General features: G+C 54.3%; 7 protein-coding genes across 7 annotated transcripts; 3 read left to right on the top strand and 4 right to left on the bottom strand.

Moving 5' to 3' along the window:
- Positions 1-1,093: 1,093 nt before the first annotated feature.
- On the bottom strand, positions 1,094-2,534 carry PG986_003559 (uncharacterized protein; the record flags this gene model as incomplete). The annotated part of the gene is made up of 2 exons (XM_066839781.1): positions 1,094-1,877; positions 2,005-2,534. The coding sequence occupies 2 exons, from the start codon at positions 2,532-2,534 to the stop codon at positions 1,094-1,096; spliced, it is 1,314 nt and encodes a 437-aa protein (XP_066704845.1).
- A 1,619-nt stretch (positions 2,535-4,153) lies between these two features.
- Positions 4,154-4,678, top strand: PG986_003558 (uncharacterized protein; the record flags this gene model as incomplete). The annotated part of the gene is made up of 1 exon (XM_066839780.1): positions 4,154-4,678. The coding sequence occupies one exon, from the start codon at positions 4,154-4,156 to the stop codon at positions 4,676-4,678; it is 525 nt and encodes a 174-aa protein (XP_066704844.1).
- A 2,673-nt stretch (positions 4,679-7,351) lies between these two features.
- Positions 7,352-8,806, top strand: PG986_003557 (syntaxin 1B/2/3; the record flags this gene model as incomplete). Its single annotated transcript, XM_066839779.1, has 4 exons — positions 7,352-7,365; positions 7,468-7,604; positions 7,664-8,437; positions 8,502-8,806. 4 exons carry the CDS (start codon positions 7,352-7,354, stop codon positions 8,804-8,806), a joined length of 1,230 nt encoding a protein of 409 aa, XP_066704843.1.
- Positions 8,807-10,167: 1,361 nt separating this feature from the next.
- On the bottom strand, positions 10,168-10,758 carry PG986_003556 (uncharacterized protein; the record flags this gene model as incomplete). Its single annotated transcript, XM_066839778.1, has 1 exon — positions 10,168-10,758. One exon carries the CDS (start codon positions 10,756-10,758, stop codon positions 10,168-10,170), a length of 591 nt encoding a protein of 196 aa, XP_066704842.1.
- Positions 10,759-11,457: 699 nt separating this feature from the next.
- On the bottom strand, positions 11,458-12,556 carry PG986_003555 (uncharacterized protein; the record flags this gene model as incomplete). The annotated part of the gene is made up of 4 exons (XM_066839777.1): positions 11,458-11,697; positions 11,769-12,056; positions 12,130-12,328; positions 12,423-12,556. 4 exons carry the CDS (start codon positions 12,554-12,556, stop codon positions 11,458-11,460), a joined length of 861 nt encoding a protein of 286 aa, XP_066704841.1.
- Positions 12,557-13,020: 464 nt separating this feature from the next.
- Positions 13,021-14,266, bottom strand: PG986_003554 (Glutaminyl-peptide cyclotransferase-like protein; the record flags this gene model as incomplete). The annotated part of the gene is made up of 2 exons (XM_066839776.1): positions 13,021-13,522; positions 13,620-14,266. The coding sequence occupies 2 exons, from the start codon at positions 14,264-14,266 to the stop codon at positions 13,021-13,023; spliced, it is 1,149 nt and encodes a 382-aa protein (XP_066704840.1).
- A 1,022-nt stretch (positions 14,267-15,288) lies between these two features.
- On the top strand, positions 15,289-16,218 carry PG986_003553 (NAD(P)-binding protein; the record flags this gene model as incomplete). The annotated part of the gene is made up of 1 exon (XM_066839775.1): positions 15,289-16,218. One exon carries the CDS (start codon positions 15,289-15,291, stop codon positions 16,216-16,218), a length of 930 nt encoding a protein of 309 aa, XP_066704839.1.
- Positions 16,219-16,224: the final 6 nt, after the last annotated feature.

The raw sequence follows: 16,224 nt of genomic DNA, 5'->3' as shown, positions 1-16,224 counted from the left end.
TTGACTCCCCGCCAACCACGCCGGGAGATCGTGCTGGACTTGGGAGCGGATGGAATGCTTTCGGGCCCGAAGACTAGGAGCGATGATCTGTTTACAGAGAAGGTGCGGGTGTTGTTGCGCTGCTGGGACACTTTGTCGAGGCTGTCAAGTGTTTAAAGTACACAGAGCATAGCATGGTGATCCCCATCAAACCAAGGGGGTATCAGGTCTGCCATAGTGCGCGACTGTTGGACGCACATGAGTCCCTGCCAATGAATCGGGTATCACGTCATGAGAGCGAGCCATTGAAAGGCCAGGCGTATATTTATCAGGGTGTCTGGTTCGAGGAGGAACATTGTCTTTGGATAGTGATAAGACACATGGTCTTCATGGTTGTTTTTATCCCGGCATATCGTCTCTAACTATTATAGCCACGAGACCAAGGGGGTATTGCCCATAAGATACTTCATGGTTTCCATTCCACTCAAACCAGGCGGCTAGCAAAGAGTTCCAACCTGTAATGCTGGGTAAGGGTAAGTCACATTTGTCGGTGTGCCAACTTGCCAGTGTAAAGAGAGGAGGGCTTTTAGGTCAATACTCCTATTGCTTTTCTCCTTCAGCAGCCACTCTGGCAGAGGATCGGCTGGAAAATGGCCTGCTTACAATCTGTAAAGCGCTCTACGGTCTTCAGAATCCTCCTGGGGCTATCTAATAAAATGCTATGAGAACCACTGTCGAAACTTCTGTGCAGCCCTGATACTCATGACCACGAGCTGAGCCATGTTTGCAAGCCACAACCACCTGACTGGCCAGTCTTCTCTCGAGACCAAACATTGATTGGTTGAACAGGGCGTCTTCTACGTCCCGGCACCCAATGTACAGGTGCCACTGGGTCGTATCGTCGTACACCTCATTACTTCTGAGATAATATACGCAAAAAGTTGAATTTGAATAATCAAGCTACAGATAATTAAAGGAGTGGCTTTGGCCTGTGGGAATTATCGTATACTTTGATGTCTCGTCGGCTTTGAAAAGAAAAAAAAAGGAAAAAAGAAAGAAAGAAGGAGGAGAAAACTGACGCGAACATTCATCCTCAGCACCAATGCAAGCATGCTTAAGACTTGATAACCCATTTCTCAAGGACGTGAGCTACATTCAGGCAGCCCATATTGTTTGCGACACAGTCCACACATACGTCGAAGTCGCCGCCATTGCATATTTCGCAATGGTAGCCACCTCGCATGCTGAAGGGCTCATTGCATCGGTTACATGTAACACTATTGACCACCCGAGGTGGCTGTGTTCCGGGTCTCTGCGGAGGCAAGACCCTCGACGGAGTACTGCGGAATACAGAGCCGAAGCCATGAAAAGGATCCGAGAAGAATGCATCGAAGAAAGCACTGCTGAAGGGAACTCTCATGCTAGGAACTAGCTGCTGGCGCTGGGGAACTGGGGTTCGCCGAGGCCCCCTTGGAGTCGAAGCTTCTGCCTGAGATATGGAATCAAGAAGTGGTCCGTCTGCCTCGCGTATGACACTTTCAACATCATTTCCTTCCAGGAGGCGACCAATGATGTCTGCTCTAAACAAGAGCATTTTCCTGATGACCACTGAATTACCCTGGGCAAGTTGTTGGATGACAGATTGGAAAGATCGAGGCTCTCGTTGCCGGATGATGACTAATTGCTTAAACGTCTTGTCTTGGGCCAGAGTCCTCAAGATGTCTCGAGCTGGAACGTTGACAGTCGCTGCGCCAGGCCCACGCACTACTTGTAAATTCTCTTCCACACGGGGATTTTTGGCGTCGGCAAGGTCCTCAGCCTTGGGTTGATCATGCGTCGGCTGTGAGGGTTCGGTTCCTGTTCCACGTTGAGGAACATCAGCAGCTGAATCAGGCCGACTTCAAAGTCCCATCAGAGTCCTGTTGTGAAACAGCAGTTGAAGGATCCTGTTGATTATTCCCACGAGAGTTGCTGTCGGAAGTTGATGCGTCATGCCGCACACTACTGGTGGGTGTGTCGTTCGACCCAGCTCTGACTTCATTGGGAGGTTGGGTCTCTGCAACTTCCAACTTCTCCAGAGACTCCAGAGTCTCTTCGTCAATTCCACCATCAGCTAAACTCTCCTCTTCAGGTTTGTTCGCCTCTATGAGCTTTATCGCACTGCTCTCCAGTGCTATTGGTTCGTGATTGCTGACCTTGACAGGCACTTGTGAAGCGTTGAGGCCCATGAGTAAGGGCTTGCATCTACCCGCGTTGCCAGTCACTGGAATGTTGTTCTTGGCTTGTCTGAATGCAAACTCGACGGACTTGGCTCTCGTCAACGCTGTGTAGAAGGCTTTGGTGAAATTGATTGCTTCCGCATCGCCCACGAGTCCTTCCATAGCAACCACATATTTCACATGTTGTGAAATTGCCTCAGATTGAGCCGCAGTGTAGCATGCATTAAGAACCACGGTCTCGAGTCCGTCTGAGACGGCTTGCTCGAAAAGCCCTGCCAGGATTTCTGGGGGGATAAATGCAGGCTTTCGGTTCTCGTTTTGGAAGCATATACCCATTTCACTGTCACCATGCACAGAGAAGTGGATATACTGAGGACGATGATCAAGTATGCCACGTTGGATGTCTGCAGGGCGGCAGCTGCTGAGAACATGGATTTTGAACTTGGTTCCACGTATGACCTCAGTTCGCGTTGCTCCTCCTGGGTGTCAAGCGGCTCAAGGCCCTGAGGGTTGGAGGTGATGAAAAGGACGTGGATAAACCCATTCAGTTTCCACAAGACTGAAGCCATCCTTGACAACACGACGTCGTTATCTGACAATAACACTTCGTTATTCAGACTTTCTGCCTGCACAGCTTTCCACTCGGCCACAAGCCTGTGGCCCACAGCTTCGGCAGCAATGTGAATTCCAAATTGGGGAGTAGCAATTGCATTCAATCTTGCTTTCATGTGCTCCTCTGAGCCATGGAGTAGCAGCCCGATCGCCGTGCCAATGATGAAGTAGGCGGCTTGCGCAGAGCCTTTATTGCGGCGCAACTCATCCCAGATCGGAAATATACGAGATATACTTCACTCGACGGGTTACATTGAACATCATGTTATATAGCCTTGGCTCAAAGAAGCACATGGATCTCTAGCCTTGCAACCGGTGACCACGCAGCTGGCATGGGGAGGGCTAAGATGTGCATACGGGGACTGCTCGAAGACCGGCGTAGGTAACTTGTGAAAGCATTCCCAGGGCCGCCGCTTGCATTGATGGCCAACCATGGAATATGGGATGTGCTCCCCTCCCCCAGTCACAAGCACCAGATGGTGTACACTCGCTACGATGCCATGCGGTGAGTTAATCCAAGAACGCTCTGCGGCCCCGCGATCTGGTGAGCGGCTCTAGGAACATGGCTACATACCAAGTTGGTGCAGCTCAGTCATGTCGGCTACCTGGGTGTTGGATAGGGGCAAAACCAAGGAAACGAAAACGCTACTCCATCAGTTCGTCAGACTATTCTCCGAACAGATTTCGTACAACATCCACTACTATTTCCCCTTCGTATAGCTGCGTGTTATGTTAGGCCAGCCAATTATCGTGGAGATTTCACTCGGGAGTGGTGGTGTTGAATGAGGAGTGGGTGTGACTAATGTGATGGTTGGTGCAGTTCAGCTACACCCAATAGCCTCTGGGAAAATGTCCCTTCTTAGCTGCGGCTCGGCGGGAAGTACTGTGAGTTTCTCCCGCCATATATAATCAGGTCGAGACCGAACGTGCCATTCTTCGTAGCTCCCCGCCGGTGCATCTCGGCAAGCTGGGCTGGGCCAACAGATACAATCGCCTTCGTGGAGAAAGCTAGGGCAATACACTTTGCAGCAAACAAAACACCAGAAAGGCACCAGCCTCTCCTAGTGTATCATCTATAGGGCCGGTAGAAGCAGCGACGTCTCAAGGATAACTGGTTCTGATGGACTTGCCGTAGCTATGACACCCGGATAGACATCATTGAAGGGGTTTCGGGCAAAAATACTGGGTCGGAGCTTTCGGTGCGAAGTGGGGTGGTTTTCTCAGCTCGCCAGCAACCTCACTTCTCAGCATTTAGTGAGAACGGACATCCTCCAGAATCCTCACGACCCAGCAAATCATCTACACAACGACGAGTAACTATACTCCCTCTTTCTTTCTTTCTCATGAGTCCGTCAGATCGCGTTCACATCGCCGTCGACGAACAGTCATCACTACTCCACCAGCACCCACGCGAAGGCCGCCCTGAGGACCTTCTTCCATCATCCACCAACACCAACGCCATCACCATCACCCAAGCCGCCGCGACCGCCATGTCCATCCTCGCAACCCTGGCCGCCGTCTCGGGCGCGACGGGCGTGGCCCTGGGCGCGTTCGGGGCGCACGGGCTCAAGAAGCGCATCAGCGACCCGGCGCGGCTGCAGAGCTGGGGCACGGCGGCGCAGTACCAGCTGATCCACAGCGTGGCGGCGCTCGTGGCGGCCAACACGATGGGCCAGACGCGCGCGGGCCGCTGGGGCGCGGGGCTGTTCCTGGCAGGCGTCTCCATGTTCTCGGGCAGCATCTACCTGCTCACGCTCGACCCGGCCCGGTTCGGCAAGACGTTGGGGCCCGTCACGCCGCTGGGGGGGCTTTGCTTCATTGCGGGGTGGACGGTGCTGGCGGTGGGGACGAGGGGACGTCTTCGTTGAGGGGACAGAGGGGAGAAGGGAGGTTAGGGATGGGGAATGGCAAACGGACTGGGCTAGACTGAAGTGAAGTGCGTGAAGGATGGAGGAATGGTGCTCGGAGGGCTTGTACTGTGACCGAGTTCGAACATGGCTATGAGATGACAAGCCCTGAGTGGTCTACTCTCCATCATGTCCAACCCATCGGTGGTTGATATTACGTCCCAGACTTCGCCCGTATGCTGTCGCCTGATGGGGCCATCCAAGGTTCCCTCAGCCTCGCACGAAGTTATCTTGTACACAAGTTTACGACTATATCTACTACCGTAGGAAGCAAATATCTGTCCGTCGGCTTCAACGGAGCAACCCCCGACGCATCGCCACCACCACGGAACTCAGAATGACCACAAATCCACGAAACAAACTCTCCCTTCGTTCTGTGGCTGCTGACGGCCCCGCGTAACAAGTAGTAGTCAAGCGTTACTTTCAAACTAGCCTGTTTCTCTGCGCGCTTCGAACATCACATGTGCGGGTTTCGGAAAGCTTACGAAAGACATGAGATCTGCGGCCAGCTCCCGGTGCAATGGCATTCGGCTACGCACTCTGGTGTTGGCGATCATTCGAGTGATACACACTCCTTGGGTAGACCAGTAAAGTCTCCCGAATCATATCATACCCTTGGCCATACTTGGCTGCATCATATTACAGTTCGCCAAATACCGCATCCTGGAAGGCAGTCAGTCGGATCAAATACTCGATTGGTGATCTGTCAGCACGTCAAGTCGGGAAGAAAAAGGAAAAAAAGGCGATCTGCAGACAGGCCTGGCTGATCTCAGATCCGACCAGTGACCACTGCTTGCTGCTTGCTCAGCCTCGATTGCTCGGGATAGCCTGGCCACACACCATTATGCAAGAGACCGGGCGTGAGACGTAGACGAGGTTCCATTTGTGTCGTCCCAGTCATGCGAGGCCGACCTTAGGATTTTACCCCACAATGTCAGCCGGGGTCGACCCGCGGGCCGTAACTTTGTGATCACGGCATGTAGAGTATTTGATGGCAAATGGGGTTTGTACGGGGCGGTCTACACGATTGTGTTTTGTTTGCACGGCTGGTCAGTGGGAGACGCGGTGGAAACGAGGGCCGATACGGAGTTTTTGGGTTGATGGCATACTTGAATTGGTGGCGTAGTGTAGTATTTGCTGTAATTTGTCTAATTTCGTCTTATTAGAATACTCACTAAAGGAAGGAAATTTTTTGGTTGGCCTGGACTGGATTGGATGGCATGGCAGCATCGAAGGTACATCAGATACCGACACATGCCGTGCGACCTGCCAAAAAAAACCCCGAGTTTCTTTTGGTCATTGGGTTGTTCTGGACTCGCTCTAGAAGAAGTCGCACATCACGACATCCAATCTTCAGCGAATTTCCCTAACGGGCTACCACTGTATCAGAAACATCCGTCGCGCTCTTGTTCGAATCAGGGCATCCAATTGCCCACAGCTGACTGACCGTTTTGGAGGTAATGGAGGCGGACGATTGGCTTTGGGCCAATCAATAGAGCCGCCGATCGCTGCGATTGAAACGGCTCTTGCTGCAGGGGTAGTCCCTGCCGCGGTGGGCTGATGGCTCGTGTTGCTTCAGGCACAGGACTTTCCCTAATCGAGCCGCATGCGACATGCACATCCAACTGCCACTCGTTCTCGTGGTATGCACTGATTCGGTGACACGAGTAGTAGACACAGCTTCTGGACACAGGTCTCTAGTATGTAGATGTGCCACCTCGCAATCATCACGTCGTGGCGCAATGTGCATGTGTGCGAGAGCAGTGGCCGCGGAGTGGCTCTCTCTACTTAATGTGCAGAAACGTAAATCCGTAATTGTTCAATCGGGCACTGTTCGTTGATTGATGGACTGAACCACTGCGCCCATCTTTTGCCTTCAGCGGTTCCAGGGGTTCCAGGGGCAGCTGCACGCTAGCCAGGGCCATAAGCAGGGGTCGTCCGCCCAAGAGTGCTAAGCAAAGAGCCATTGCGGGTTTAGCTGCTTTCGACCCAGCCCGCCCGCTGCTGCTTCATACGCCCCCGGGCCACAAAACCTCTGACCAATTTGGCGTCAAACAGACCGACATCCTTGAAGGAGAAAAGGAGCCAGCCGAAGGAACGAAAGGCGCTTGTGCGAAAGGCTGAACGGACGGGCAGCAACGAAATAACTCTGACCGACCTGCCCAACCGCTGTTGATTTCGCGCTCCTCGGCATTGCAATAAGATACTGTACATACAACTGCATATACATACAATACAGCTCCTTTCAATACCTTCCTACTTCGGGCCCATCTGAAACGACATCGTACGCGCCTCGACCTCGATCGTTAAAGAACGGAGACAAAGAACAGCGACCCGGCGTTTCTGTTCCAACGTCCATCCTTCCTTTGAGCTTTGTTTGAGTCGTCTCCGCACCCGCTACCGCAGCATCGCCCTCTTGTGGAAATCAGCCGACAACAGTACGAGCCCAGAACGAATACCACGCAAAGATGAGTGTAAGTGTTTCATGCTCTTGTCCTCGCCCCGATACCAGACGAACCGACAAAATCCATCTGATTTTCCCCAAACCTTCTTCATTCCTTTCTTCTCCATTCCGTTTGCCATTTTTGCCCTCACCTCACGTAAACAATTGTTGATCGATTGATTGCTGACAATATGGACCAGTACGGGTGCGTTACCACTAGATCCCTCCTTCCCTCTCGATGAGACTCCCTACGGCTGCGTCCCGGCTCAGCAAGAATGCCCTGTACTAACTAGCAATCTTATTCCAGGTACGGTGCGCGGCAGCAGAACCCCTTCGACGACCGGGCCGGCGATGGGTTTAATGGCAATGGTTTCGGAGCCGGGCTCCCACAGGGCCCTAGAGGAGGCGCCCCTCGCAACAACGGATATGGTGACGAATATGGATGTTCGTATTTCGAGCAGCATTCGAGCACCCCCAAACAATTACTAACTGTGCCTGTGTAGCCAACACCGTCGAGATGTCCCAGCTCTCCCAAGGAGCCGGCTCCTTTGGGCAAGGAGACCCTAATGCCATCCTGAACGAGTGCAGAGATATCAACAACGGGATCGACAAGATCGAGCAGAACCTCAGGCAGATGGCGATGCTGCAACAACGGTCCCTTTCCGATGCCGACACGTCAAGTGGGAGCCACACCAACCGGGAGCTCGACAGTCTCAGCACCGATACCATGGCTCAATACCGTTCTCTGACCGAACGTGTGCGAATGGTCAAGAGCAACAAGGATAGCCAGTCTGCTAAGAACAACCCGCAAGTCACCAAGACCGACCGCCGTTTGAAGAGCGCGATCAATGCCTACCAGACAAACGAATCCGAGTTCCGCAAGAAGACGCAGGACCAGGTGGCGCGACAGTACCGAATTGTGAACCCGGAGGCCAGCGAAGGCGAAATCCGGGAGGCCGTCCAGGATTCCAGCGGTCAGGTCTTCCAGCAAGCTATGATGCAGAGCAACAGGCGAGGCCAGGCCCAATCTGTCCTGACCGCCGTCCAGGACCGACATGCCCAGCTGCAGAAGATTGAGCAGCAATTGATCGAGCTGGCCCAGCTGTTCCAGGATATGGACACCTTGGTCGTACAACAAGAGGAGATGATCACACAGATCGAGCAGAAGGCGGAGGAGACGGTCGAGAACTTTGATAAGGGAAATGCCGAAGTCGTCGTCGCCATTGACACTGCTCGTAGCACCCGGAAGAAGAAGTGGATCTGCCTGGCTATCATCGGTAAGTGAATTTGCGTCCCAAGCTGCTTGGTTCCACGAGCATCGTAACTAACTAGAGAACACAGTTGGTGTCATCGTCGTTATTGTTGTGGCAGTTGTTGCTTATATGCTGATCAACAAACCGCCTGCGCCTGCACCTGCGCCGGCACCGGCGCAGCCCGCCCAACCTGCGCAAAACAACAACGGCGCCGCAGCGGCCAAGCGTTGGATCAAACTCTACCGGGGGGAGACGAGCAAAATAGCAAAGCGATGGGTAGACAGCAAACGAAACTTGGCTCCTTTCGACGCCGGGGAGAGCTCAGCAGTGGTTAAGCGGACACTCCCTCCGAAATTCGGCAATACGTTTGTTGCGGTTGATGTCGACAACTAAACAGCCTCTTCACCACTATACCCTTGGGCATTTGATAAACTCAGCTTTACTTGGTTTCTTAATCCCCGAAAAATTGTGGCAATGAAGCCACCACTCCCTCAACCTGTCCTGATCTCCGCCCCCCTTTTTGGGGAGTTTCACCTCGCATGCCCTCTCATTTCTCGCATTCGATTCATACCCTACGAGCATGTCGTCACATTACATCTTTTAACTCCGGAGTTTTGGCGCAGTGAAGCTATTCAGCCGAGCCTGCAATGTTTCCATCGATTTTCTGGGTTCAGACTTGATGTCGAATTCGCGCGATTGGATTGAGAGGCCCAGCCAGCTCCTATAGGAATAGAGAACCGGCCCAGAACGAACCTGGCTACACCGTCACCACACCTAGGATATATGGCTTTTCTGTGTATGGACTTTTGTATATCGTTTGTTGCCAGCCGGCCGACAGGCAGAGAGGAGTTAATTGCATTTTCCGGCGTTTATAAATGGGCGTTTGTGACATACTGTCACTCTGCCCTCAATATGTTATTACCTCGCATTCTGCTTTTATTTGACGTGTTTTTTCTCGATCAAGTTAAGCTTTCTAGACAGGCGTTACTTTCCATTAAAAGATATCATAAACCTACTTACTGCCTCCCACTGTCTGACTGTCCCCTTTTAGATCTGATGCATATTCCCTGGCAACAGATGGCAGGGACACTGCGTAGGCGTGCAGCCGGTTCTGATACTGGTAAATCACCAACATAAAACACGGAGGCTGCGGTTACTTTTCTGGTGTTCGCTGCTGCTGCGGTTGTTGTAGTTAGTGGAGGTGATGACGGCTTCCTTCGCTGCGAATGGGGGGGGCGGTCCAGGGTGGCCGCAGCAGATGGGACAACGGCAAGTTAGTATGAATATGGTGGATGGGCGGCAGTAGGTTGGGTCGCTGGAACGGCATCTGGGTATATCATGTTGCTTTGATATTTTAGGTAATTCTTGTTTCCCTAAAATGTTCTGTGCTTTGCACGAGCTCGGGAGGTATCTCGGGAAAAGTGGTAGAGCACATATTTATATATTTTATCAATGTTCGAAAATTCCCTCGGCTCGGGCATGGACGCTCACATTCCCCGCCGATATTCACACTTCATAAACCACCTACAAGAACGGCGAGGGTCGTTGTCTATGTAGCCACTTATCAGGATGACTAGCTTTGCTTCGAGATAGCTTGGAAAAAAACAAAAATTGAAGGTTCCCCTGCACCGGTCGACGAAGTTTCCCATCTAGGCTGATGGAAGAAGGGCAGACAGAGTTATATTAGTAGTACTTGCCCATTGAAGAATGCCTCCCCTGACCTCTCCCACCATGTGACATCCCCTACTAAGTTCTTAACAGTCCTTCGGAGGAACACAGACCGGGCCCTTCTGAACCACCCGCGACTCGGGATCCTTGAGCACCGCAACCGTATCCGTCGCTGCAGTCTCCCCTTCTGGCCCTGATGACGTATCGGGATCCTTCGGGGAATCGGTATACGTCTCAACATCATCCTCCGAGTCAGTATCCGATAACTCAAACAATATACCAGCTTCCCGTCCGCACATAGCAACATACGTGAGCATCGCCGTCTCTTCTTTCCCTGTCGCTTCAACGATTGGGCCCGTCTTAGCAGTGCTTGGCTCTTTGCTGGTGGTCTTCTCGTCACCCTTTGCTCCGCGGTGCTCCTTGTCTCCTCCCGTCGACTTATCCACTGCCCCTGCTTCCTCTGCCGTACCGGATTTTTCGGGCTGCGGATACCCATCACCATCGTCTGCATCCTCCCATGCCGCCGTGGTCTTCCACTTGGCCGTAAACGCCTCGGAGCCGTGCGGTTCGCGGATCGTGAAGCCGGCGCGAGGAGGGGGTATGCTCGGCATGGGATAGTAGTCGACGTACGGACGTCCGTAGGAGGATGGTTGGTCCGTGGTTGATTGCTTGCTCATGGCGGACCTTACTCTCCTTTTGTCTTTTCCGAGCGTAGTTTCTGGGCGTCTCAACTCCCTCCTTGTCTTTGGTTTTGGGGGAGTGGATTAGTTTGAATGCTGATGGACGTGTCGACGTTTTATTGCTGTAGCTCAATGAGAGGCAGATAGAAAGAAAGGCTGTATCCATATCCACTCCCATGCAATAGTTATATACTCCCATCAGGAGATGGGCAAAAAAGGGGGTGAGGTATCTCATGTGTAACGATGATTGGAGGTTGCGCCTAGATGAGACAGTGAGCGTCAGCCTCAGCAAGTCGCACAAGATGACTACAATTGATGCATGGGGCTACAGTCACAATCGCCAGGCGCATCGTCATCTATATTCACGATCATTTGTACATGTAGCTCAAAGTCTTCAAGCATACAGTATACTTGATTTACTCGGCGTGCATTCACCAAAGACATAGTGCTGCGAGAGCATAGCTTGGAGGTAAAACCAGGGCCTAGGTGACTGGGTCAACTCATGGTGAATATTCCACTGAATACCCTCGAGTCTCATGTATTTTATTATACAATCCTTTTGTCTACCTCGGTGCTTTCATATACACCCCGCCACTAAATACTCATCTTGGCGTACTCAGTGGCCACCAATTCGGAGGTGCTGCCGAAACACAATGGAGTCACCACCATTGGAAAAAGCCAGGGACACGGCTTCGATTACCTCTCCCCAGCCAGACGTCGGCCCTGGACTTCGCCAAGCGCCTTGGAGCCGCTCAGCAAGGAAACGACGCCAACGACGCCAATGACGGGCAGGACTTGGAAGAGGTTCCAGGTGCTGTAGTACATGTAGAAGACGAATTCCATGGCAATGATGGAGCCGTAGAAGATGCCGTGCGAGACAGGGGCAGTGGAGAAAGCCTTCTGGAGGTGGGCAACGTTTCCACCAAGAGCGAAAGTCTGTTCGAGGTTGTTAAGTTAGCATGCAACCCTTTTCTCCTTCCGAGCGTCATTGTCCCAGCTGTACATACCGCGATCAAGAGAATGGGCACCATGGCGGCCACAATCAGCGCAAAGACCATCGAGATGACCTTCGGGGGGCTCTGGGGGTCGGCCTTGAAGATGTGGTGGATCTCCTCGAGCTTGCCGTAGCGCAGCGGCTTCTCGTACACGGGCGGGACGGCAAGGGGGTCCGGGCGGATCTCGACGTCGAAGATGCGGTTGTTGTAGCCGGTGGACGAACCGAACGAAGCCAGCGTCAGGGTGGCCTTGAGGGGCTTGGCCGACTTGAGGAGCTGCACAGGGAGATCGGAGTGTTTCTAAGAGCACACACGCGCGCATGTTAGCTTTCTGGCCCGGGGGCACGCCGGCATTGGTGTGTATATGACGTACAAGTTCGACCGTGGCCTTTCCATTCTCCTTGGTGGTGAAGACGAAGGGAGCTTCCAGTCCCGTCTCGGGCTCCTGGAGGGTGAGGAAGGCCTGGTGAGGTCGCTTGGCCTTGCCGCCCTCCTTGGCCGTCAAGATGATCTTGAGGGTGTCTGTGCGACCGAAGTCGACCGTCTTCTTGGGGAGGGACTTTTCGCTGAACCTGTAGATAGTAATTTCCAATGGTCAGCAATTGTTCACTACTACTACTACTATGCGCATCCGAGGGGAGGGGGGAGGGCCAGCCAACAACGTACTTCTCCTTGACAGAGCCGTCAGCCTTCTTGCTGCCGACGGCCAGAGTCGCCTCGTCGAAACCCCAGGACGAAGCTGCCTGAGCTGCGCCGGCAGCCAGGAGCAGAGAAGGGACCAAAGAGCGAAGGAAGCGCATTTTTTGCTGCGGTGTCGTGGTTGGCAGCTGTTTTTCTGGTTGTAAGGATGAACGCCTTGCTTCAAAATACCTAGGTCAGGTCACTGTGTTACGGGCCCGGACTGCACACCATCTGAACACCTATCGAAGTTTAGCTGCGGCTCCAGTCAATTGAGCTTGCTTCTAGTAGTAGCTGACGTGGTGGGAGGACAAGCAGACGAGGATGGTGGGTTGGGTGCACGGTCCAGAAACTCGGCAGGAGTACATAGAGATACTACACAGTATATATAGATACTGTATTTTCTATAGAACACACTGTGACCGATGCAAGGAGACACCACCAGCAACCATTAACAGCACTCGTGTTTGCTTGCATATAATGTTTTGGCACATGACGAAGACTATTAGTATAGTTAGAATGTTTTTTTTTCTCTCTTTGATGATGACAGAGTACTGTTTTCTTTTTTTATTGAGGACTGGTACTATCATAATTCCGACCTCTCCCGGATCCCATCGTCGGGTTCAACCAGATACTCGCCCACCTCCATCCATTCCGCCGCAAACGCCGCCACGATTTTGGCCCAATCATCCACCGTGGCCGGGTCCAGGTGCGCCGCATCGTCGTCCATGGTATGCCACTGTGGAGGAAACGGGGTGGGGATGACGTGCAGGATCGGCACCCCGCGCTCCATGAACGGGATGTGGTCGTCCTCGACGTAGCCCCGAGTAAAATGGCCCGGCTGCTTCTCGGCTTGCGGGAGAAAGGGGTGCTGCACCTTGGACCGCAGGAGGCCCAGCTTGCGCATGCGCGCCTCGATCTTGGCCATGGCCTGGTACGACCAGTGCGTGGGCGCAAAGTACGAGGGCACATGAGGGTCGGCGGCGCCAAGCAGATCCAGCAGGACAAAAAGACCAATGGCTTGAAGGGGCGTGCGGTATGTCGACATGGCCGGGTAGATTTGCGAGTCCCACGCCTCTGCCATAGCTCTATAAGAGAGGAAGAGGAGTCAGTATTCTTGCTGCTCGTAGTAAAATCAAAATCCTGTATAACTTTGACGCTGGATCATCTGTCCAAGAAACTTACTTAGCCCCGTACAGTGAATCCGTCTCTGACCACGTCTCGAAAGCCTCCTCGCCATCGAGAAGTATGATCTGCACGCCCTTCTCCTCCTCGAGCCCGGACCCGGCATCGCCCGACGCCTCCATAGCCTCCCACTTCCTCGAGAGCGCCGCATCGATGCTGCGCGCCGCGTGCAGGAGCATGGCGCAAGGCGCGGCACTATCAATCGCGCCGATGAAGCCCTCGGGCCGGTACAGGCTGTCGTAGTGCGCGACGAGGCTCAGGCGCGAGACGTCCCCCGCGCCGGCCCAGGGCGGGTCGCGCGTGAAGACGAGGCTCGAGAAGGAGACGTCGCGGTCGCCGGTCGCGGGCGTCTTGGACGTCGAGTTCTGCCACTCGACGCGCCAGCCCGGCAGGCGCGCCGAGAAGAAGCGCACAAAGTGCCGCTGCACGGCCAGCGACCCGGGCGTGCCCGGCACCCGCGGCACCAGGATGGGCGCCAGCAGCGCGCCCTTCTTCACGTCCAGGTCGCCCGCGCCGCTGGGGATCCGGCGCAGCGCGGCGTCGGACAGCTCATCGTAGGCCAGCGCGCAGGTGACGCAGATGCTGAGCACGGCGAGTAGTAACGCCACACGGGAGAGAAGTGTCGCAGGTCTGCCTTTGCCGGCCATGGTGGCGTTGGCGGAGGTTCTATGTAGACGTGCAGCTGTTCTACCGGGTCGCGTACATAAGACTGCGATGTAAGGGCTGGTTCAGCGAATCGCAAGGTACATGTTGGTTGAGGTCGTACGATGGTATAGTGAAGGCCAATCTGGCATGTATTTGTTGATCAGGATTGAATTCTCCAATGAGGTGTCATTCTTCGAGCGCTAAATTTGGCCTTAGCAGGTCTGCTTGAACTTCAATGTTACAGACATCCACCCGAGCTATCATTCAGCTCAGCTCTCCTTCAAGCAAGAACATCCGATTCAAGTAAACAATCTTTCGTACATACACATCTCAACTAGGTTAGTGACTGCCCAGGTGGATTCTGCGGGTTATTCGACCCTTTGGACTGGAATCAATCGCGCTTGCCTCTTTCCGGAACGTAGATGATCGATCTAGCGACCGATTGAAGTCGCGCGCCGACTGCCTCCCAATGATGCATGCAGGCTGACGGTTTGGCTTGGCTTGGTCTGGTTTAGTGCATCCCTTTGTCTTTCGGCGATCTCAGCAAGAGCCTATCGCCGACCGCCACAGATCTGACTGCCGTCGGATTTGAAGCAATTCGGATCATGCGAAAGCTACAGCGACCTGCACATGGACTTACCAAGATTCTCGTCTTCGCATACTAATCGAAAGAGCGAGAGCTACGTGCGGTCTTAAGTGCATAAATCCGTGAAAGAGCACATTGATGGCGCCGTGTAATAGGCATGCTCACGATGAAGAGGCATACTCCTGCCTAGCCGGCGCCTCCCTCATGAGCGGCGCAGAGCCAGGCGGCGCAGCCTCGAGGAGTATAAGTAGAGGCGCCGGTCCCTATACTTTTGCGATCAAGCGAAGCAGAACAAAAGCAAGCAGCACTTTAGTTTCTACGTATAGCAACAGAAGAACAGCCAGCTTAATAGATCACCAGTTACTACGTTATACTATAACCTCCCAGCCACAAACCTCAACACAAGAACTCCCCCTTTTATACTCACTAAACATCACCATGTCCTCCACCACCCCCCGAACCCCCAACGTCTGGTTCATCGCCGGCGCCAGCTCCGGCTTCGGCAAACACCTCGCCCTCGAAGCCCTCGCGCGCGGCGACTCCGTCATCGCCACCTCCCGCGACACCTCCGGCCCCGCCCTAGCCGACCTCTCGGCCCGCGGCGCGATCCTCCTCGACCTCGACGTCACAGCCTCGGACGAGACCATCCGCGCCGCGTTCGCGCAGGGCGAGTCCGCACTGCTCGGCTCGGCCTCCAACGTCCACCACATCACCCATTTCGTCAACGCGGCGGGCTACATCCTCGAGGGTCCCGTCGAGGCCGCCTCGCAGCGCGAAGTCTTCGACAGCTTCAACGTCAACGTCCTGGGCATCATGAACATGGCCAAGAACGAGGTCGGCTGGATCCGCAAACGCGGCCAGACGCGGCGCGGCGCCGCCGGCCGATCCGTCATCGCCAACTTCGGCAGCCTGGGCTCCTGGCGCGGCGGCCCAGCCTTCGCGTACTACGCCGCCGCCAAGTGGGCCGTATCGGGCTTCACCGAGTCGCTCGCGGCCGAGGTCAGGGAGCTGGGCATCGACGCCTGTGTCATCGAGCCGGGCTACTTCCGGACCGGGTTCCTGAACCCGGGCGGCGGGCACCGGATCACGATGCTGGACCCGCTCGACGCCGAGTACGCGGACACCCAGGTCGAGCACGTCCGGGGCCTGCTCGAGCGGGTCAACGACCAGCAGCCGGGCGACGTCGTCAAAGGGTGCAAGGTCATTGTCGACGCGCTGACGCGGTCGGGCTCGGCGGAGGGCAAGGCCGTGCCGGTGCGTCTGCCGCTTGGGCAGGACTGCGTGGACGTCATCGAGGGCAAGATGGCCGAGACGCAGGCCCTCATCGATGATTGGAGGGCCGTCATCACCTCGACCGATTACGAATAGAAGACC

This window comes from Apiospora aurea, assembly GCF_038362705.1.
Source record: "Apiospora aurea strain CBS 24483 chromosome Unknown utg000002l_segment0_segment0, whole genome shotgun sequence".
Taxonomy (NCBI): domain Eukaryota; kingdom Fungi; phylum Ascomycota; class Sordariomycetes; order Amphisphaeriales; family Apiosporaceae; genus Apiospora; species Apiospora aurea.
The sequence above is the reverse complement of the archived record's forward strand: the minus strand, read 5'-3'. Positions and strand labels throughout refer to the sequence as shown.